The sequence below is a fragment of the Manis javanica genome, chromosome 15, assembly GCF_040802235.1.
Source record: "Manis javanica isolate MJ-LG chromosome 15, MJ_LKY, whole genome shotgun sequence".
Taxonomy (NCBI): Eukaryota; Metazoa; Chordata; class Mammalia; order Pholidota; family Manidae; genus Manis; species Manis javanica.
The window spans coordinates 23664489-23686527 of NC_133170.1; the positions used below are offsets into that span (position 1 = coordinate 23664489).

General features: G+C 37.0%; 1 protein-coding gene across 1 annotated transcript in view; it reads left to right on the forward strand.

The window, feature by feature from the left end:
- LOC108407333 (ovostatin homolog 2-like) overlaps positions 1-20380 on the forward strand; it is a 46934-nt gene extending 26554 nt beyond the window's left edge. Inside the window, exons 23-36 of the mRNA XM_017676618.3 lie at positions 753-836; positions 1518-1694; positions 2382-2463; positions 3005-3161; positions 12915-12989; positions 13839-14004; positions 14775-14986; positions 15930-16139; positions 16575-16699; positions 17785-17875; positions 18250-18318; positions 18917-19019; positions 19752-19827; positions 20227-20380. Of these exons, the coding sequence (XP_017532107.3) occupies positions 753-836; positions 1518-1694; positions 2382-2463; positions 3005-3161; positions 12915-12989; positions 13839-14004; positions 14775-14986; positions 15930-16139; positions 16575-16699; positions 17785-17875; positions 18250-18318; positions 18917-19019; positions 19752-19804 (1604 nt within the window). The 3' untranslated portion in view covers positions 19805-19827; positions 20227-20380. The remainder of the gene's footprint in view (positions 1-752; positions 837-1517; positions 1695-2381; positions 2464-3004; positions 3162-12914; positions 12990-13838; positions 14005-14774; positions 14987-15929; positions 16140-16574; positions 16700-17784; positions 17876-18249; positions 18319-18916; positions 19020-19751; positions 19828-20226) is intronic.
- The last annotated feature ends 1659 nt before the right edge of the window (positions 20381-22039 follow it).

Sequence of the window (22039 nt, forward strand, 5' to 3'; positions counted from 1 at the left end):
TGTATTTCCTCTCCTTCCCTGTTAGTCCACTTGCCATGATGAGCACCTCAGTGACTTCATTCTCAACCCCCAATGGAGGATTATTTTATTTCATGCCTTAACTTCATTGTATAATTTTAGCAAAAAAAAAAAAAAAAGGTATTTTCTATGAGATTTTTTTTTGCTTTTAGTTCACCTATGACATTGGTCTACTTCGGAGTTTTCCCCCCACCTTGTGTACTTTTAGCTCCTCGTGCCATATGACTGTCATACAATGTGGACAGCGGGAAATCAGGATTATGCCCACCTAGCACATGATATAACCTTTGTTTTCATACTCTTGCAGCAAAGCAACCCATAAATAAATCACTGCCCCTCAGTTGCCTTTATGACCATCAGCAGTATTGTTTTCATCTGGTTGATGATCTGATTTTAAAACTTATTAGAAGTCTCCAAGCTTTATGTTTTGTGGGTGTTGTTTTATATGTCATAGGAGGTTTTTTTTACATTTTCTTCATGTGTAAGTGGTTAGGTACTAAACTAATGGAGAATGGGAGGCCATTATGTAACCCACAGATTTGCATACCATTTCATGAATATATTGTTATTCTAAACTAGATCATATTCTCAATTTCATCTCTTCTAACAAGCAACTTGTAAAATAAAAATAAATAACAGAGTATATTTCCCATATGTTTGTCCTACAAAACTCATGCCATTGCTTATAAAAAGAAACCATCACATTATTTATTTTATTAATATTTTCTTTGCAGGTACCAAAGCCTCCAAGCAAGTAGCTTTGGATTTGCCAGACAATGTAGTAAATGGATCAGCCAGGGCCTTCTTCACTGTTGTGGGTAAGTTGGTTAAATTTTGTGTTTCGCAATGACTTGAATATCTTGACTGAGGTGGTCTCAAAAAAAATTCTTCAAATATCAGGATGGAGAGATTTTCCTAAACTATCAATTGGAAGTTATTATTGAGGATTATTCTCTTATTTCATATGGGATCTGAGGGGATTACGGTACCATTTTCAAATCTGTGCACCTAGGAAACAATTGTTCTGCTGGATGATAACTGGTGTTTAGGAAACAAAGGGTTCTGATATAGCAATTAATCTGAAACATTAAATACCCCCTTGGAGAATCAGAATAAACTTTGCTCATTAAAGATGCTGGGAATTTACTCAGTAATAGGAGAAATCTGTTTTACAAAAGGCAACTTCTTTGTCTGTCACTGACATTAACACTTTTGGGGAGGGATGGATTACAGTTTACAGTTCATAAGGTCAGTTTTTCAAGAATGAACCAGTAAGCAAGCAAGCAAACACACACACTTTCCTAACCACCCCACGACACCCTGCACTCTGGTAATGGATTTTCAGAAATCCTGTTCGTACCAGCAGCCCATTAACTTCATGCTTCGTGCTTGTCTCTTCTTTAGAATTACTTCATGAAAGCTTTCCTTGTTTTCACCTTTAATTAATGCTGAAATGCTAGTTATAAGTAACAGTAACTTTCTGCTTTTCCTCTTTTTAGGGGATATTCTAGGACTTGCAATGCAGAATCTGGAGAATCTTCTCCAAATGCCCTATGGATGTGGAGAGCAAAATATTGCCCTACTAGCATCAGATACCTATGTCCTTGACTATCTGCAATCTACTCAACAACTGACAGAGGAAATTAAATCTAAGGCTTTCTCTTTCTTATCGAATGGTGAGATGATTAAGTATGTTCTGCTCATAATAAATGAAACCAATTGTCACTAGTACCAACATGTCATAAAGCTGTTATCACGTCATGGTTTCATGGAGAAAAGAGTGGATTTGAACAGAAGTACTCTGAATTTTAGAATTTTTTTTGTTTGTGGACTTCAGTATCTATGTGGTCATTGATTTAGGACAGTAACATTTCAAATTATGAGCTCAGGTTTTTTAACATGTAGTATTTTGCCAAGCTACTTTCACTTTTCAACTTCTGTATTTGTTTGCTCAATTGCATTTCACTGTAGTGAAATATTAGATTTATATGTATGAAATGATGTATAAACCTTGTAAAATGTTCTATCAAGGAAAGGCCAAGGGTAGAATTCCTGTGGGTTTTCTTTTCAGAAAGATAAGATTGGAGTGAAATAACCTTAAGGAAAAGGCATTAAATAATTAGTAAGTGCCAGCTGAGCTAGGCTTAGTCACATGTAATCTTATTTATCATTAAAACCCTATAAGGTAGCAGTTATTTTTTTTTACTATGGGTAGAAAACCTGCATTTCAGAAATTAAAACTGAAATGATCCCTCCCAGTAATTTATGTCTGTCTAACACCAAAACCCAGGACTTGGTGCTGCACCATCCTTTTTCTTCTTTCTTAGATTGAAAAAATAATGTCCTACAATATTGTATTTTAGGTTATCAAAAGCAGTTGTCTTTCAAAAACTCTGATGGTTCATATAGTGTGTTTTGGCAGAGGAATCAGAAAGGAAGCCTATGGTGAGAGATGAAATTTTTATTTTAAATGATATAGGCATGATCTGAAGAGGGGCTGGGAGGGCAGAGAGGGAGGTGAGTTGGGTGGGGATTTGAAAACAACATGGGTTTCAAAGTAAATTTACTGAGATGGGTCAGATAAAATTAAAGTATGGATTATTCCAGTTCTAATAAGGCAATTTGCTTAGGAGTCTGGTCATTTAATGGCACCCCCTATCCTTCCAGAGCTTGTTAATTCTGTGGAAAATGGTATTTGTTAGTCTACACTTCTCAGAGGCCCTTCCAGATTCAGGAAAGGAAAACCAGAAGGCCCCAAAGCATCTAATTATGTCCATTCTGTCTTCACTTTTATTTTCACATATTACCACTCACAACATTTTACTGACCCAAAAGAAAGAGCCACCATCAGCAGACTCATTGTAGTCAAATAGCCAGATTGGATGCCTCATTCCCAGAGTAAGCAGTGGTGACGAACCTGCTGAGTAAATAGCATCCTCATTTCTTTCTTGTCTAACTCTTGTCTAACTGCTGATTTGCATTACAGGCTCAGTGCTCTTACTTTTAAGACATTTGAGGGAATGAAGAAATATGTTTTCATTGATGAACAAGTTCAAAAGCAGACTTTGATCTGGCTTTCAAGCAAACAGAAAATAAATGGCTGCTTTAAAAGTGATGGCAAGCTGTTCAACAATGCCTGGGAGGTGAGAGATTAACCAAAAAGGCTCTCCTTGGTTCTTTGCATTGCCTTCCTTCCCTACCCCTGGCCTAACTAATCTGGAGAATGAGTGTTTTCATGTGAATATTACTCCTTTCTGCACCTGCTATAGTCATAGGCCTGTGGTATATTATTGGTCAAGAGCATCATTCCTGCTGCATGAGTGTCAACCACAGCCTAGATTTAAGTCCTTATCAATCTACTGTTTGCCTTACTGCCTTTGGTCCTTCCATAGGACCAGTCTCCTTTGGTAGATAGAGTGGAAACAGGAGAAGGAGGAGAGAAAATGAACCCAGAGAGGAAACATTCATAAATTTGGAGCTAGACAATGTGTTAAGGGAGGGGGCCTGATTAGGTCATTCATTCCTAGTCATGGAAGGCAAAAAAGTTCAGGGAGAGTATCTAGCAATTACATCATTTCAGTGAAGCACTCTTCCACTACCCTCCCAAGCAGGAGGGTCCAGCTTTCCCTAGCTCAGAACACAAATGGGATGGAGCATTCCTTGGCAGTACCCACCCTTCCCTTTCTCTATTTGGGCAGATCACCAGGCATTCTCCTTTCCTTCTGACTTCCTTTCTTTGCAGATAGCTGCCCCCTCCAGCCCACCCTCTGTGTTCTTTATTCCTGTGACCTGCGTGTTTCCCTCTGAAAACACAATCCCTGATCACAATATATTAGCATCCCCTGATAATCCTCTGCTTTTTCTCTATATCCTTCTATTTTTTTTTTTTTGAGAGGGCATCTCTCATATTTATTGATCAAATGGTTGTTAACAACAATAGAATTCTGTACAGGGGAGTCAATGCTCAATGCACAATCATTAATCCACCCCAAGCCTAATTTTTGTCAGTCTCCAATCTTCTGAAGCATGACAAACAAGTTCTTACATGGAGAACAAATTCTTACATAGTGAATAAGTTACATGGTGAACAGTACAAGGGCAGTCATCATAGAAACTTTCGGTTTTGCTCATGCATTATGAACTATAAACAATCAGTTCAAATATGAATATTCGTATGATTTTTATACTTGATTTATATGTGGATACCACATTTCTCTCTTTATTATTATTATTTTTAATAAAATGCTGAAGTGGTAGGTAGATGCAAGATAAAGGTAGAAAACAGTTTAGTGTTGTAAGAGAGCAAATGTAGATGATCAGGTGTGTGCCTGTAGACTATGTGTTAATCCAAGCTAGACAAAGGCAATAAAACATCCATGGATGCAGAAGATTTCTCTCAAAACAGCGGGGGTGAGGTTCTAAGCCTCACCTCTGTTGATCCCCAATTTCTCACTCGATGGCCCCCCTGCGACTGTGCCTGTCTTAGGTTGTTCCTCCCTTGAGGAATCTTACCCGTCTCTGGCTAACCAGTCATCTTCCGGGGCCATACAGGGAAATGTAAAGTTGGTAAGTGAGAGAGAAGCCTTATTGTTTGAAAAGGTTAGCTTTTTACTTCTTTGCATATTTATGCCCTGTGGCTTCTATGCCCAGCATTTGTCTTGAGGTATCTTTACCACTCGGAAGAATTATGATACTCGGTAAATTCGATATGAGGCACGAATTCTATTTAAGGGTTATAATTAGGAAGGAAGAAGAAAAGCTATAGAAGTAGCAGGTGGAAGAAAACATGGGAAGATTGATTATTTCTTTGACATATCTTCTTGTAGAGTAACTTCAGCATGTATAGGTTTTAAACTACTAATTAAATTGCACACACACATTAACATAATAGGAGTACAGTTACATAACCAAAGCAGACCTATAATTACCAGCCATCTCCAGTGAAACCAAGAAAACCAGTTAGGCACCTTAGGCATTTGTGAAAACTTATCTATGATATGGTGGATATTGTCCAACTGAACTTGAACAGTCTGAGAGAAATCAGACAAATTAAAACAACCCATTCCTGGGGACTGTTCACATCCCATATGTTCTTTTAACAGTAGATAGTCTGTAGTTGTAAGATTTTGGAACGCTACAATTTGCACTTCTCCTAATTCTTGGTTGAGTTCCAACCGTATAGATCCAGTCAAATTTGTTGTTTTACGGTATGCACAGGCCAGCTTAGATATCTCCTTCCTCATTCCCATGGCAAGTCCAGGAATCAGTGGGATGAGGGAGTCTACAGCTGTAGCAGCGCATGGATCTTTGTTGGGGTTTTTTGATGATCATCTTCTGGTATGAGTCTTCCAGAGAGTGCTGATGTTGGAAGTTCTTTTTCATATCGTATCTTAGTTCATTTTCTGGGTAGCCAAATTAGGCTTTGATCCTCTGTATAAACACAAACAGACCCTTTGCCTACACTTTTATATGCCCTTTATACCATTGTGTAGAACTCATTGGAGGTCACCACACAGGAACTGCTTTTTTTTTTTTAAGAGAAAGGAATATTATCAGAAAAATGTACCTCCAAAGCCGATTATCTGACACCCTTTAAGTGGTCAAAATTAAGGATATTTAAAGCATGCATTAATTTTGATTTACAGTTAGTTTTATCCTATCAGGGAGTAATCCCCCTTCTCTTTCTTTCTTTTTTTTTCTTTTGTTATCATTAATCTACACTTACATGACGAATATTATGTTTACTAGGCTCTCCCCTATACCAGGTCTTCCCTATAAACCCCTTTACAGTCACTGTCCATCAGCATAGCAAAATGTTGTAGAATCACTACTTGTCTTCTCTGTGTTGTACAGCCCTCCACTTTCTCCCCCCAAGCATGCTAATCTTAATACTCCCCTTCTTATTCCCCCCCTTATCCCTCCCTACCCACCCATCCTCCCCAGTCCCTTTCCCTTTGGTAACTGTTAGTCCATTCTTGAGTTCTGTGATTCCGCTGCTATTTTGTTCCTTCAGTTTTTCCTTTGTTCCTATACTCCACAGATGAGTGAAATCATTTGGTATTTCTCTTTCTCCGCTTGGCTTATTTCACTGAGCATAATACCCTCCAGCTCCATCCATGTTGCTGCAAATGGTAGGATTTACCCACTTCTTATGGCTGAGTAGTATTCCATTGTGTATATGTACCACATCTTCTTTATCCATTCATCTATCGATGGACATTTAGGTTGCTTCAAATTCTTGGCTATTGTAAATAGTGCTGTGATAAACATAGGGGTGCATCTGTCTTTCTCAAACTTGATTGCTGCGTTCTTAGGGTAAATTCCTAGGAGTGGAATTCCTGGGTCAAATGGTAGGTCTGTTTTGAGCATTTTGATGAACCTCCATACTGCTTTCCACAATGGTTGAACTAATTTACATTCTCACCAGCAGTGTAGGAGGGTTCCCCTTTCTCCACAGCCTCGCCAACATTTGTTGTTGTTTGTCTTTTGGATGGCAGCCATCCTTACTGGTGTGATGTGATACCTCATTGTAGTTTTAATTTGCATTTCTCTGATAATTAGGGATGTGGAGCATCTTTTCATGTGTCTGTTGGCCATCTGTATTTCTTTTTTGGAGAACTGTCTGTTCATTTCCTCCGCCCATTTTTTAATTGGATTATTTGATTTTTGTTTGTTGAGGCATGTGAGCTCTTTATATATTCTGGACGTCAAGCCTTTATCGGATCTGTCATTTTCAAATATATTCTCCCATACTGTAGGGTTCCTTTTTGTTCTATTGATGGTGTCTTTTGCTGTACAGAAGCTTTTCAGCTTAATATAGTCCCACTTGTTCATTTTTGCTGTTGTTTTCCTTGCCCGGGGACATGTGTTCAAGAAGAGGTCATTCATGTTTATGTCTAAGAGGTTTTTGCCTATGTTTTTTTCCAAGAGTTTAATGGTTTCATGACTTACATTCAGGTCTTTGATCCATTTTGAGTTTACTTTTGTATATGGGGTTAGACAATGGTCCAGTTTCATTCTCTTACATGTAGCTGTCCAGTTTTGCCAGCACGATCTGCTGAAAAGACTGTCATTTCCCCATTGTATGTCCATGGCTCCTTTATCAAATATTAATTGACCATATATGTCTGGTTAATGTCTGGATTCTCTAATCTGTTCCATTGGTCTGTGGCTCTGTTCTTGTGCCAGTACCAAATTGTCTTGATTACTATGGCTTTATAGTAGAGCTTGAAGTTGGGGAGTAAGATCCCCCCTACTTTATTCTTCTTTCTCAGGATTGCTTTGGCTATTCGGGGTCTTTGGTGTTTCCATATGAATTTTTGAATTACTTGTTTCAGTTCATTAAAGAATGTTGCTGGTAATTTCATAGGTATTGCATCAAATCTGTATATTGCTTTGGGCAGGATGGCCATTTTGATGATATTAATTCTTCCTAGCCATGAGCATGGGATGAGTTTCCATCTGTTAGTGTCCCCTTTAATTTCTCTTAAGAGTGACTTATAGTTTTCAGAGTAAAAGTCTTTCACTTCTTCGGTTAGGCTTATTCCTAGGTATTTTATTCTTTTTGATGCAGTTGTGAATGGAGTTGTTTTCCTGATTTCTCTTTCTGTTGGTTCATTGTTAGTGTATAGGAAAGCCACAGATTTCTGTGTGTTAATTTTGTATCCTGCAACTTTGCTGTATTCTGATATCAGTTCTAGTAGTTTTGTGGTGGAGTCTTAGGGTTTTTTATGTACAGTATCATGTCATCTGCAAATAGTGACAGTTTAACTTCTTCTTTACCAATCTGGATTCCTTTTATTTTTTTGTTTTGTCTGATTGCCATGGCTAGGACCTCCAGTACTATGTTAAATAGCAGTGGGGAGAGTGGGCATCCCTGTCTAGTTCCCAATCTCAGAGGAAAAGCTTTCAGCTTCTCGCTGTTCAATATAATGTTGGCTGTGGGTTTATCATAAATGGACTTTATTATGTTGAGGTACTTGCCCTCTATTCTCATTTTGCTGAGAGTTTTTATCATGAATGGATGTTGAACTTTGTCAAATGCTTTTTCAGCATGTATGGAGATGATCATGTGGTTTTTGTCTTTCTTTTTGTTGATGTGGTGGATGATATTAATGGACTTTCGAATGTTGTACCATCCTTGCATCCCTGGGATGAATCCCACTTGGTCATGGTGTATGATCCTTTTGATGTATTTTTGAATTCATTTTGCTAATATTTTGTTGAGTGTTTTTGCATCTACGTTCATCAGGGATATTGGTCTGTAGTTTTCTTTTTTGGTGGGGTCTTTGCCTGGTTTTGGTATTAGGGTGATGTTAGCTTCATGGAATGAGTTTGGGAGTATCCCCTCCTCTTCTATTTTTTGGAAAACTTTAAGGAGTATGGGTATTATGTCTTCCCTGTATGTCTGATAAAATTCCGAGGTGAATCCATCTGGCCCGGAGGTTTTGTTCTTGGGTAGTTTTTTGATTACCACTTCAATTTCGTTGCTGGTAATTGGTCTGTTTAAATTTTCTGTTTCTTTCTGGGTCAGTCTTGGAAGGTTGTATTTTTCTAGGAAGTTGTCCATTTCTCCTAGGTTTCCCAGCTTGTTAGCATATAGGTTTTCATAGTACTCTCTAATAATTCTTTGTATTTCTGTGGGGTCGTCATGCTTTTCCTTTCTCATTTCTGATACTGTTGATATGAGTTGACTCTCTTTTTCTCTTAATAAGTCTGGCTAGAGGCTTATCTATTTTGTTTATTTTCTCAAAGAACCAGCTCTTGGTTTCATTGATTTTTGCTATTGTTTTATTCTTCTCAAGTTTATTTATTTCTTCTCTGATCTTTATTATGTCCCTCCTTCTGCTAATCTTAGGCCTCATTTGTTCTTCTTTTTCCAATTTCGATAATTGTGACATTAGACCATTCATTTGGGATTGTTCTTCCTTTTTTAAATATGCCTGGATTGCTATATACTTTCCTCTTAAGACTGCTTTTGCTGTGTCCCACAATAGTTGGGGCTTTGTGTTGTTGTTGTCGTTTGTTTCCATATATTGCTGGATCTCCATTTTGATTTGGTCATTGATCCATTGATTATTTAGGAGTGTGTTGTTAAGCCTCCATGTGTTTGTGAGCCTTTTTGCTTTCTTTGTGCAGTTTATTTCTAGTTTTATGCCTTTTTGGTCTGAAAAGTTGGTTGGTAGGATTTCAATCTTTTGGAATTTACTGAGGCTCTTTTTGTGGCCTAGTATGTGGTCTATTCTGGAGAATGTTCCATGTGCACTTGAGAAGAATGTATATCCTGTTGCTTTTGGATGTAGAGTTCTGTAGATATCTATTAGGTCCATCTGTTCTAGTGTGTTGTTCTGTGCCTCTGTGTCCTTACTTATTTTCTGTCTGTTGGATCTGTCCTTTGGAGTGAGTGGTGTGTTGAAGTCTTCTAGAATGAATGCATTGTATTCTATTTCCTCCTTTAGTTCTGTTAGTATTTGTTTCAGGTATGTTGGTGCTCCTGTATTGGGTGCATATATATTTAGAATGGTTATATCCTCTTGTTGGACTGAGTCCTTTATCATTATGTAATGTCCTTCTTTATCTTTTTGTTACTTTCTTTATTTTGAAGTCTGTTTTGTCTGATACCAGAATTGCAACACCTGCTTTCTTCTGTCTGTTGTCTTCATGAAATATCTTTTTCCATCCCTTGACTTTAAGTCTGTGCATGTCTTTGGATTTGAGGTGAGTCTCTTGTAAGCAGCATATGGATGGATCTTGCTTTTTTATCCATTCTATTACTTTGTGTCTTTTGATTGGTGCATTCAGTCCATTTACATTTAGGGTGATTATTGAAAGGTATGTACTTATTGCCATTGCAGGCTTTAAGTTTGTGGTTACCAAAGGTTCAGGGTTAGCTTCTTTACTATCTTACTGTGTAACTTAACTAGCTTGTTGAGCTATTATAATCACGGTCTGATGATTCTTTATTTCTCTCCCTTCTTACTCCTCCTCCTCCCTTCTTCATATGTTGGGTGTTTTGTTCTCTGCTCTTTTTAGAGGTGCTCCCATCTAGAGCAGTCCCTGTAGGATGCCCTGCAGAGGTGGTTTGTGGGAGGCAAATTCCCTCAACTTTTGCTTGTCTGGGAATTGTTTAATCCCTCCTTCATATTTAAATGATAATCTTGCTGGATACAGTTATCTTGGTTCAAGGCCCTTCTGTTTCATTGCATTAAGTATGTCATGCCATTCTCTTCTGGCCTGTAGGGTTTCTGTTGAGCAGTCTGATGATAGCCTGATGGGTTTTCCTTTGTAGGTAACCTTTTTTTTCTCTCTGGCTGCCTTTAATACTTTGTCCTTGTCTTTGATCTTTGCCATTTTAATTATTATGTGTCTTGGTGTTGCCCTCCTTGGATCCCTTGTCATGGGAGTTCTGTGTACTTCTGTGGTCTGAGAGGCCATTTCCTCCCCTAGTTTGGGGAAGTTTTCAGCAATTATTTCTTCAAAGACACTTTCTATCCCTTTTTCTCTCTCTTCTTCTTCTGGTACCCCTATAATGCGGATATTGTTCCATTTCGATTGGTCACTCAGCTCTCTTAGAATTCTTTCATTCCTGGAGATCCTTTTATCTCTCTCTGCATCAGCTTCTCTGCGTTCCTGTTCTCTGTTTTCTAGTCCATTAATGGTCTCTTGCATCTCATCTCTTCTGTTTTGAAGTCCTTCCAGAGCTTGTTTTATTTCTGTATTCTCCTTCCTTAGTTCTTGCATATTTCTCTGCAAGTCCATCAGGATGGTTATGACTTTTGTTTTGAATTCTTTTTCAGGAAGACTGGTTAAATCTATCTCCCCAAGTTCCTTCTCAGGGGAAGATGTAGCAGATGCCAAAGCTGTCTAGGTTAGTCTTGTCTGGATCATATTTTTTTGCCTTTTCATGTTGACAGGTGCTATTGACTGTCAGCTGGGAGGGTCAAACTTTTCACTTGCTACTGGCCTTTCTTTACTGGGACAACTGCGACCTCTAGTGGCTTGTATTGGCTAATTGCGTGTAGACTGGGTCTTTGTGTCTTGCCTGGCTGGTGTGGAGGAATCTCCCTTTCTGAGGGCATGGTCTGCCTTAGACTGCTTCTCTGCTTTTGCAGCGCCCGGAGGGGTCATGGACCGGGGGGCCGTTTTGGCTGTTTACCTCCATGAGGGGTCTCAGAGCTTTTGCAGAGGGAGTTAGTGTGCCCTGTTTTCCCTGTTATTTCCAGCCACTGGGCTGTGACCTGTGTTGTATCCATCCAGCTGTTACGGCCCTGTCCCTTTAAGACTTTCAAAGAGCACTCGCTTTTCTTTGTCACAGGGGCATCAGCTTCGGAACCTGCTCAGAGGTCTTGCTGCCCTGTTTCCCTTGTTTCCAGCCTTCCACACATGTGGGTGGCTGGAGCTGGGTGTTTAGCAGTCCTGAGCTACCTCTCCCTCCTGCCGGGAGCTTGGGGGAGGTGTGCTTGGGTCCCGCCGGGCCGGGGGTTGTATCTTACCCCTTTCACCAGGTGCTGGGCTCTCGCACGTGTGGATGTAGTCTGGCTCTTGTCCTGTGTCTTCTGGTCTCTCTTTTAGGATTAGTTGTATTTGTTGTATTTTCAAAAATATATATTTTTTGGGGAGGAGATTCCCACTGTCCTACTCACGCCACCATGTTGGCTCCGCCTCTCTAGATCCTTCTTAATCAACACTCCCATTCTTGGATCTTGGAATGTAAAGCAAATCACTTCAAAATGTGGATGGCTAACAACTTTGTATAGTATTTTAATGTGTATGTTGCTTTACTATTATGTGGTGTAGGAAACTGTCTTTAAGTTGTTCTGAACCTATTCTGTACAACAGGAGGACCCTGATGGAGAAGAGCTTTCGTTCCTATGTAGAAAATGAGAATTTTTCATGTTACCCACACCTTTCTTCTTCTTGGGTTCATTACTGATCATTATTTCAGTTTGTCTAATATTACCCAGTCCTTTTTACATAATTAAGTGTGTGTGTGCATGTGTTTTGAGTTGAGAGGGAGAGACGCAAGGAAAAAATGAAAACCTACATTGCAGGTGAATAGTGATACAATGCTTATAATTTCAGTGTGCTCTGGCGCCCCACATCTTATTTGAGTGTCTACCATTTACAGTAATTTACACCTTGAAAACTGAGCTCCTCACAAATATTCTTTTTCTGAAGGAGAGAGAGGTTGCCCTTCTCTTAGCATAGATAAAATGAGAGGTTTATACTATATTAATGTGCCCCAAATGTCATCTGAGAGCTATTTGCATGGGTATCACTAGAATGTCCATTAAAATTCATTCCTCTGTATTTTATTCCTGCCTTTTTGAATCAGAATGTCTTGTGTGGGTACTGGTTTATTAAATTCTTAAGTTCCCCATGGGATTTTTAGGCACAGTTTGCAAACCACATAACTTATAAATGTCTTTTTACTTTTACATTGTAAGAATCTAGGAGGCCTGACTCTTGTTATTCAGTTAGGATATTCTTTAGAGGATGTTCCGGAAACTTCAAGCAACTTTCTGCTTCACCCCATCAGAAATTATCTTTGCTTTTCTAAATTAATACCAAATAGAGTAAAAATTAAGTCATATGAATTGCTTGGAATTCATGCTTAATACCAGGCCACACAAATATAATTATATGTCATTAAATGTACCTCAGATTAATTGCATGTTTCACTTTATTACTATATTGGATCTTGATGGATTCTTGCTCATATAACATGGTTATTAACCATATAATTTGAAAACTACACATTTTGAATTTTTTTAATGAATAATGAGATTTGATATTGATATTGATATGAATAATGATATTTCAGTATTTTTTTCATACCTAGTTTCATTTTGGAATAGCTATTCTTTTGTGCTCTAATACTCTGTATTTGTGTTTAGGGTGGAAATGAAGAGGACATTTTATTCACTGCATATATTGTTGGAGCATTCCTTGCAACTGGCCGCAATTCCACTGTACGGATTCCTATTATCTTTTAGTTAATTCCCATTATCTATCAGTTAGCTGAAGGCACAATCACAATAGACTGTAGATTCAGAGTGATTTGAAATTCTTAGACTGAAAGAAGCATCAAGAGAACATTAACTCATTACCACTCTTTAAATTGATTCCACTCAAAGCTTTTTCAATTCACAGTAATCTTTGATGAACACTGTTTTTTTCTTAGACAGATATGCATATGCACACACACACGTTTTTCATACTATGACAAGTACTATATATTCCCTGAAGTTCAGTCGTGAATTTCAGATTAAGAAACCCTGTTCTAAGTATAGCCATGACCTAGTATTCTGTTTTTCTAACCAATTCACTATGTAAACATTGTCAGCTTAAGTGTGGTTCATCTCAACTACCTCCCAATCCAAAATTCAAATTTTTCTGATTGCAAAATCAATACCTTAACTAGGATACTAGGAATTTTCAGGGTCATTAGTATATCTTAACAATCATCTTTAGAAATGTAAGCCTCTCTTTTAAGCATTACAGTAAAACATCTTAGGTCTAAAAATAAATTTGTGTGCTTTGCCAATACAAGAAATTTATATTATTAGTTAAAATATTACTGATCAGAAAAATCTTCCATTTCCCATAATAGTTAAATTTTTATTTCTCAGATAGTAACATTGCCACTAAAAGTGAATTTCAATGATATTTATAAAGTATATGTGTATATATGAATAGGTTTGTATATAAAATATACTTTAAGGATATATATGCGTCTTAAAGAATGATTAGTTTAAATATCCAGCAAGCTTACAAGGTATTTAGGTGCTATTTTAAAATATATTATTCTTCATCACTAGTTTCCTGCTGTACGAAATGGGCTCTTTTGCCTAGAGGAGGCGCTGGAAAATGGTGTCACTAATGGCTATAATCATGCAATTCTAGCTTATGCTTTTGCATTAGCTGGAAAAGAGGAGCAAGTAGAGTCCTTACTCCAGATCCTGGATCAATCTGCTACAAAAAGAAGCAAGTACTATTATCCCCATTGTTAATGGAGATGACCTTGAAGGCGCCTACTTAGCTGTCATAATAGAAGCCCTCTCTTTACTAGCCTATTTCTGCTTCTCTTAGGTAATTCCCAGTGCCCCTTTACCTTTAAAGAACATTATACATTTTCTATTTCTCTCTTTATCTTTTCTGCTAGTTTCTTTTCAAATGAATGAAGTAAAGGAAGTTAAGCCTGGTGGCGCTGCCCTTGACGAAAAGAACTCGTTATGAAACATAATCACATACAACTTTTGATCTCAGGAAATTGCTATTCGAGTCTATTCATTTGCTAGGGTTACCATAACAAAATATCACAAACTGGGAGGCTTAAGCAACAGAAATTTATTTCCTCACAGTTTTGTAGGCTTGAAGTCCGAGACAAAGGTGTCTACAGGTTGGCTTCTCCAGAAGCATCTTTCCTTGGCTGGCGGTGGCCACCATTTCTCTGTGTCCTCATGTGTTCACCCAGGGTTTGTGTGTTGACTGTGTTCTAATATCCCCTTCTTATAAGGGCACCAGTCATACCGGATTTTGGCCAACCAATGACCTCATTTTACCTAATCACCTCTTTAAAGGCCCTATCCAAATAGAGTCACATTCTGAGGTACTGGGGAGTAGGACTTAAATGTATGAATTTTGAAAGGACACAGTTCAGCTCATAATAGGGACCAAAAATGGAATTTGAATTGTTCTTATGTGCAATCAATGCTCTTTATAGGGACTATCTGAAAATTCTTCCTTTTTCTCAGATAATGTGATATATTGGGAAAGAGCAAAGAAACCCAATACTGAAACATCCCCATCCTTTAGTCCCCGGGCACCTTCTGCAGAAACTGAGAAGACGTGCTATGTGCTGTTGGCTGTCATTTCCAAGAAAACTCCTGACCTCACCTATGCTAGTAAGATTGTGCAGTGGCTTGCCCAACAGATGAATTCCCACGGGGGCTTCTCTTCCACTCAGGTGACTGACATGGGCCTGATATTAATAACAATGTATTTAATGCAAATGATGCTATGCTACAATAACATAGATAGCAAAAGTAATCATATAAAATACCTCCTCAGATGAAGAATTTTTGGTATCATAAACCCTACTTTATGTAGTCAATAATCATTTATTGGGCAGTTATTGTATATCAGACACAACACTAAGAATTCTCTCTGTATAAATGAATAAAAGAAGACCCCTTTTCAAAGAATTTGTGCCCAATTTGTATCTCTATTTATACAGTAAAAGTAGACTGTAAATCTAGAACAGATATTGTCATAAGCACTAGAGTCTTCATGGTAAATCAGAAATCTGCTAACTATGGTCAAACTGCACATCAGCCAAGAAGAAAGATTTCTCCCTATTTTTGTGGTCTCCACATTGGGAAAAACAAATGAAAGGAATGAGAAACAGAAGGAATGAGTATGGAAAACAATGATTTATGTCTTTCCTTAAAAGGAAACAAATTTTTAAGTGCAAAGAAATTCATTCCCATGAGAAGAATCTACTTCCCTCCTCACTTTTGTTTTAGTCCTAGTTTCTGAGTAAAACCGTGTTAGTGAATCTTCTAGCATCCTTCTCTTCTTTGAAGACAGGTTGGCAGAAGCTTTATCCAAGGCCACCAAGTGATAACATTTATTTTTCAGAAAGGATTTGGCACTATTTTCAACAGCAGAGATTATACTTTATGAAATTATTTGGAAAGCTAAAAATCTAATTAATATTTATTGAAGAAAATTAAATGGAAACAACTTGTGCAAGCAAAGCTATTTTCCTATTGTGTAGGGTATTGTTTCTTGGTGTTTGATTGACCTTCCTGGGGAATATGCTTATGGATTGATTTAAAGTTCATGGTCCAATGATGGCTGATATTGTGCCATAACAGAGTTTGGGGGTTCCTTTACTGTTCCTGCAGGACACTGCAGTTTGTCTTCTTGCCATAACCCACTACATGAAGTTAACCTTCTCTAATGATCAAAACACTGTCACCTTTAGCAGTGAAGAATCCAGTGAGATTTTCCAGGTTAACAGTTACAATCGCTTATTGGTCCAACGTTCAGAATTGACAAAAGCACATGGACAATACACAGTAAATGTGGAAGGACAAGGCTGTGCCTTCATCCAGGTAATAGAAATCTACCTGAGGGAGAGATGAGTGTTTGCTAGTAAAATAGTCAGACAATCTGTTCAGTTACAGATAGACTGTTATTTCACCAAGTTGCCTGTTTCTGTGCTTTTCTCTATTCTTTCTCTCATTGATATCTTCTAATCAATAGCTGAAATGCAAGTTATTTCATGAGGAGGTACTTATGCTTAAGTTTATCTGGGTAACCGAGAAGTTTCTTGAGGAATGTCACTGTTAGAACGTTTTCCGGTATTTTCATTAAATTTTGTTGTTAAATATTCTGTGTCTTCTGAAAACTAAAAAACTTACCTTATTCCCTTATGCTAAAGACATAAAATAAAGTGCATTACTACTGACATAGAGAAACACTAAGTTGTTCCATTTTTACTACAGGATAAATGGGTGGATTTTCATATGATTTGCTATCCTTTCCAGGCTACCCTAAGATACAACGTGATACTACCTAAGAAGGCATCTGGATTTTCCCTCTCCTTGGAAATGGTAAAGAAAAACTCCTCAGATACATTCCAGAGTAATTTTGACCTGACAATAACCCTCAAGTGAGTGTTCTCTTTTGATACTAACTCCCAGGTTAGAGACAGCATAACAAATCAGAGAAGAATTATTTTAAACAGCAGCAAAATACCAAAATATTAATGATGGTGACCGTGATGAGCTCATACATGGGTGGTGATGTTTCAATAGCATAGTCACTTTATATCTCTCTGTGTTCACATACCACAATTTTGTACATCTTAAACTTAAACCAGAGCTGGAATTATGCAAGTATAACTTGAAAGCTTCTGCCACACTCATATTCCAGTAAGGCTTCCATTGTTTTGTACGAAAGCACCGTCAAATTTCGACAGTGGAGATCCTGTTTTTCCTCCTAAAGACAAACACAAATGGGAATAGAGGAGAATACCTACATCAATTAATTTATAACCATACTGAGAAAAAATTTAGGTTTTCTATTTTTCAGAGTGGAAAGACAAAATAATTCTCCTGAATTAAAATATATAATTCATAGATGCCAAAGAGTTTTAGCCCTGGTTAACATGTGGAGAAACCCCGAATAGAACTAGATGAGGGGTTTTTCTTATGATTTCCAAATGAAAGCCTCTTGGACACAAGAGCTAAGAACTAAATAACACTGTGGAACACTTACCTTCATTGTCTGAAAAATCCATCCAGAGTCAAGGACATAACCTAGAAGATCTCTTGGAGATATGTCTATTCTATGATTCTACCAATATCTTGCTTTCTAAACAAAGATGTCCTTAAGTGTTGTGCAAATCTAAGGCTCATGTAAGTATATGTAATATAAATGTATAAGCTTCGTTTATAAGTTCTGATTTGAGGCCTCAGGTGAGCCTAAAATCAGAGTTTGGGGAGATTCTAGGTCCAGATAATTCATTCTTCACTCCAGTTTATGCTGCTTTGTACCATCCCATCCATTATTGCTCTAGTTGTGCCTATTTTCAGATGTTTGAGAATGACTCTCCTCAGATGTTTCCTCTTCAGCTTTTGCATTTTCTCCAGACTTACAGCCAACTGGCTTCTATGTACCCACCACCATTGCCCAAAGATAAGTCACTTTTCTAAAACTGATATCCAAACTAGAGGTTTTGTTTTTAAATTTCAGATATACTGGAATTCGCAATAACTCAAATATGGTCCTTGTTGATGTAAAAATGCTATCAGGATTTACTCCAGTCATGGCATCCATTGAGAAGGTAAATAATAAGCCTAATCCTGAGGCACAGAAAAAGCAATAGTCTATTGATGAAATGATTCATCAGCAAAACCAAGCCATGGGATTCTTCCCTTAAACAAACTTATTCTGAGTTCACATTTTTACTTTTGCTGTAATACTGACTGAAGGGATGGTGTTCTTAATTTTTAGCAATTAGTAGACATTATTTCCCATAATTCATTATTTATTTAGCTCCTATTTGTGTGTATAAAAATATCATGGCACAAGGGGACATCCCATAAAATAGACTTCTGATAATTGGTTAAACAAAAAGCATAAAGCTTTTCCATCCTGGCAGAGTACTCTTTATTAATGTCTATCCCCCATCATCCCTCCCTGCCAATTCCTTCAAAGCTTGAAAACAATGGCCAAGTGATGAAGACGGAAGTCAGGAGTGGCCATGTTGTTTTCTACCTGGAAAATGTAAGTGGAGCAATTCTTCTTAGGATTTTCTTTTTTTTCTTCTGAGGGTAATTGGATGCTTTGAAAGTTTACATGATAGGGTTTGTCAAAAAATATGGGGCACAAAGATGATGAGTATTCTTCCATCCTACTTATAATCTATCTTCTCCCTGTTATTTCAGTTATCTTATATATGCCTTGATTAACTTGCTAGATGAATGTCAAATTTAGAAACATTATTTCCTTATTTATTCATCACAGCATCTAGCATAGTCTGGTTACAGAGTAGATGTATAGTTCTTTTATAGTTTGACTTGAACTTCAATCAAGGCTGGCATGAGTTTCTTCTATGTCTACATTATTACAATTCACATTAATGCCTACATTACCCGGATGCCTTCAGCTAGATTCCTTGTACCTCAGTATGTGCAATGGAACTTAAAATTGTATACAATTTGATGTTTAATGTATACCTAACTCATCATTCTGTTATTATGTAAGAAATTAATACCCTGAAGTTATTTAATTGGGTAAATCATGAACTTCTGGAAGTAATTCGCCCAGTGGTTTTTCTTTTTGCAGACCTGCTCTGGTTTATTTATAATTTCTGTCTTTACAGGTTTTTGGCACAGCAAACAGATTCACTTTCTCTGTTGAACAAACCAACCTTGTGTCCAACATTCAGCCAGCCCCAGTCATGGTCTATGATTATTATGAAAAAGGTAAGCAAGCAACAGCATCCAAGACTCCCTGAGCTACTAAATTTACCAAAATTATCCTCAGTCTTCAGAGACTGCATAATACTTTGTTTTACTTTATATATTCATTTACATATATTGACTATAATATATATATATGTGTGTGTGTGTGTGTGTGTGTGTGTGTATCTCCATGGTATATTTTCTGACTGGGCCATTTTCCAGTTCCCAGAATTTTTCAACACCTAAAATTCTTTTGATATAATGTCAAAAAGTTCCCCTTTAATGTGAAATCCAAACTCTGCTAGGCTTGCAGGTCTTCTTGGTGTTGTTAACACCAAGTCTTACATTTCATGCTACCTCCATGAACTTTGATTTGAGAAGGGGAATAGACAATATTCTGAAATATTATAGGAAAATCTTGATAGATTAGGTACCAGAACAACTACTAAGATGTTGTAAAAACCATAAAAGTGTTTCCAGGAAGGTTAGTGCTATTAGTTTTTTGTGGATGTCATACAAAGTTTGTCAAGAAGTCGTTGAATCCCGGCTCTGTCATTTGCTAACTGAATCACTTCATCTAGTGTCTTAAACTTTAATAGAGTGTTTCTGGATTTAGGAAATGGAGAAGTGATTGACTCTTGCAAAATTATTGGAAATGTTAGTTAGATCTAATGTATCTCTATTCCCTGACATAATCCATTTATGTAGACAGTTGGAGATTTAAGAAGGATGAACTTTTGCTTTACTTTCCAGATGAATATGCCCTTGTTTCTTACAACATTAACAGTGTTCCAGTTTCCCAGTAAAAGGAAGCAAAGTACTGGAAAAGGTAACAAAATTACATACATTGAAACCATTGAAAATACATCTGTAAGAAAATGAAAACCTAAAGAGATAAAGCAAAGACAAGTCTCTGGTTGTTCTCAAGGTTTGACTAGCTCTGTGTACTAGATAAGAGTTCTGATAGTTATTAAGATTTTATTAATTTCTTTAAAAAAGCATTAAAGAATTTATGGTTATGTATATGTGGCTTTTATAACTTTCACTTTTTAAAAATTTCATCTTTTTAAATGAATAATTGGTAATTAAATCTGTATGTACACATATTTATACAAATTTATATGTACTTGTGTATGTATATATATTTATGTTTGTTTAGTTCTATCTATATACTTACATATACATACATATATTTATTTATTGTTTAAACTATGTTTTTAAATCCCAGGTGGAAAGCTATTTACTTTGAACAAACTCATTCATATGTATCACACCCGGAAAAAAACTATGAACCACCACAAATCCTGAATAGTCTGCAATCAGCTATGACTTCTTATCAGATTTTATTTCTTTAGTATCCTATTAAATGCTATGATTTTGAATCTGAGTCTATGATTTTCTTTTCCTTCAGTACATCATTCATCATAATATTCATCCTAGAAAAGTCAGGGCTTTCTTTGATAACAACTCTAATAATTTGCTTTATTATTGTCAATTCCAGTGCAAGTTTTTAGATATTATGGCATACAGAGAATGGAATCCTCCAACAGCCAAAAAGAGAGAGAAAGGCAGGGTCAGTGAGGATGTGGGGAGAGAAAGTGACAAAGTTAAAAAGGACTTCATTTGAGCTCAAGGAAATAAAAGAAACATATAAAACACACACACAGATTCTTTTCAGTGAAAGACCATCAAAGGATGGGGGGAAAAGTAGGTAGAAAATCAAAAATTAACTGATGAGCTTATTGAGTATATGTCCACAACCAAGGAGACAATCTGAAGGCATTTTATATTTTTAAAAATTATTTTATGGTTCTGAGCTTATCACTTATTACTGAAAAGCAATACCCCATGTTTACCCTTTGCTTAACACTACTGTTATAGCGATGAATTAATATTAAGAAGAAAGAGGCAAGAAGAAACTGGAGAAAATAGGGATGAAAATGAAAACAATTTCTTTACTGGCTTTAATACAGGCTTGGCTGAGATACTGCTACAGATAAGAAAATGCTATTGATAAATTCTCCAGTTGTGGACTTAAGAAAACAGAAACAGAGTGTCCTAGCCTCTTACCAGTATTCAAAAATTAAATATACATTGTTTTCATAGAAGATGGTTAGACTGACTTCTTGTAGTTTCCCTGTCCAATGTATATTGCCAATAGTGCCTTAATTTGCAACTGGGTCCTTAGTGAATGTTTATTAACTGATTCAACATTGATTAAATGCTGATGTCAGTCCATGTCTGGTCATATAATCACTGTGTTAAGAATTCCTTTATACCTTTTCAATTCTGTTTTACCAAAATGTAGCATATCGCACGTGTAGATAAAATATCAATGCTTATATTTTTAAAAAATATCCCAGGCTGTGCAGATATTCAGGGATTTTACTTGAGGAAAATGTGACTCTCTTAGTACATTTCAAGAAAAATGAAGGAAATTTACATTGTGGTATGTAATGTCTCTTTGTGGGAGACTTCTTTTATTTTTTTGCTTAAATAATCAATTCTCAGTTTACATTTTACTTTATATGTATTCAATAGTTGATCTGCTCACATAATTACATTGTCCCTCAAATTATAAGCAGGCAAGGAGGGCTTGGCAACCTCAGCTACTTGCCTTACCTCAAGGCACAGGAAAGTCTGGGATTTAATGTTTCCATTTGCAAGATGTCTCTGTGTTAAAATAAGTATGGCAGGTAATGGGGAACTGAGAAATATATTTTCTAGATAATAAAAGACTATAGACGAACAATGCCACTCTGTTACTTATCTTTTCACTGGAACTTCTCTCCAGTTTATTTTGGACAGAAAACTAAGGTCTTTTCTCTGGTCCTAATTTTAATAGAGAATGGGGCATAAAGGACATTCCAGTTTAGGAGCATTGAATGGGAAGTTGAAAGCTTGTTCGGGAACCTTGCTACTCTAAGTGTTGTCAGAATAACTACACTGGCATAGTTGGGAGTCTGTTGGAAGAGCTGAATGTTGGGTCTTACCAAACATACTAAGTAAGAATCCATATGGTAACAAGATCCTCAGAGGAC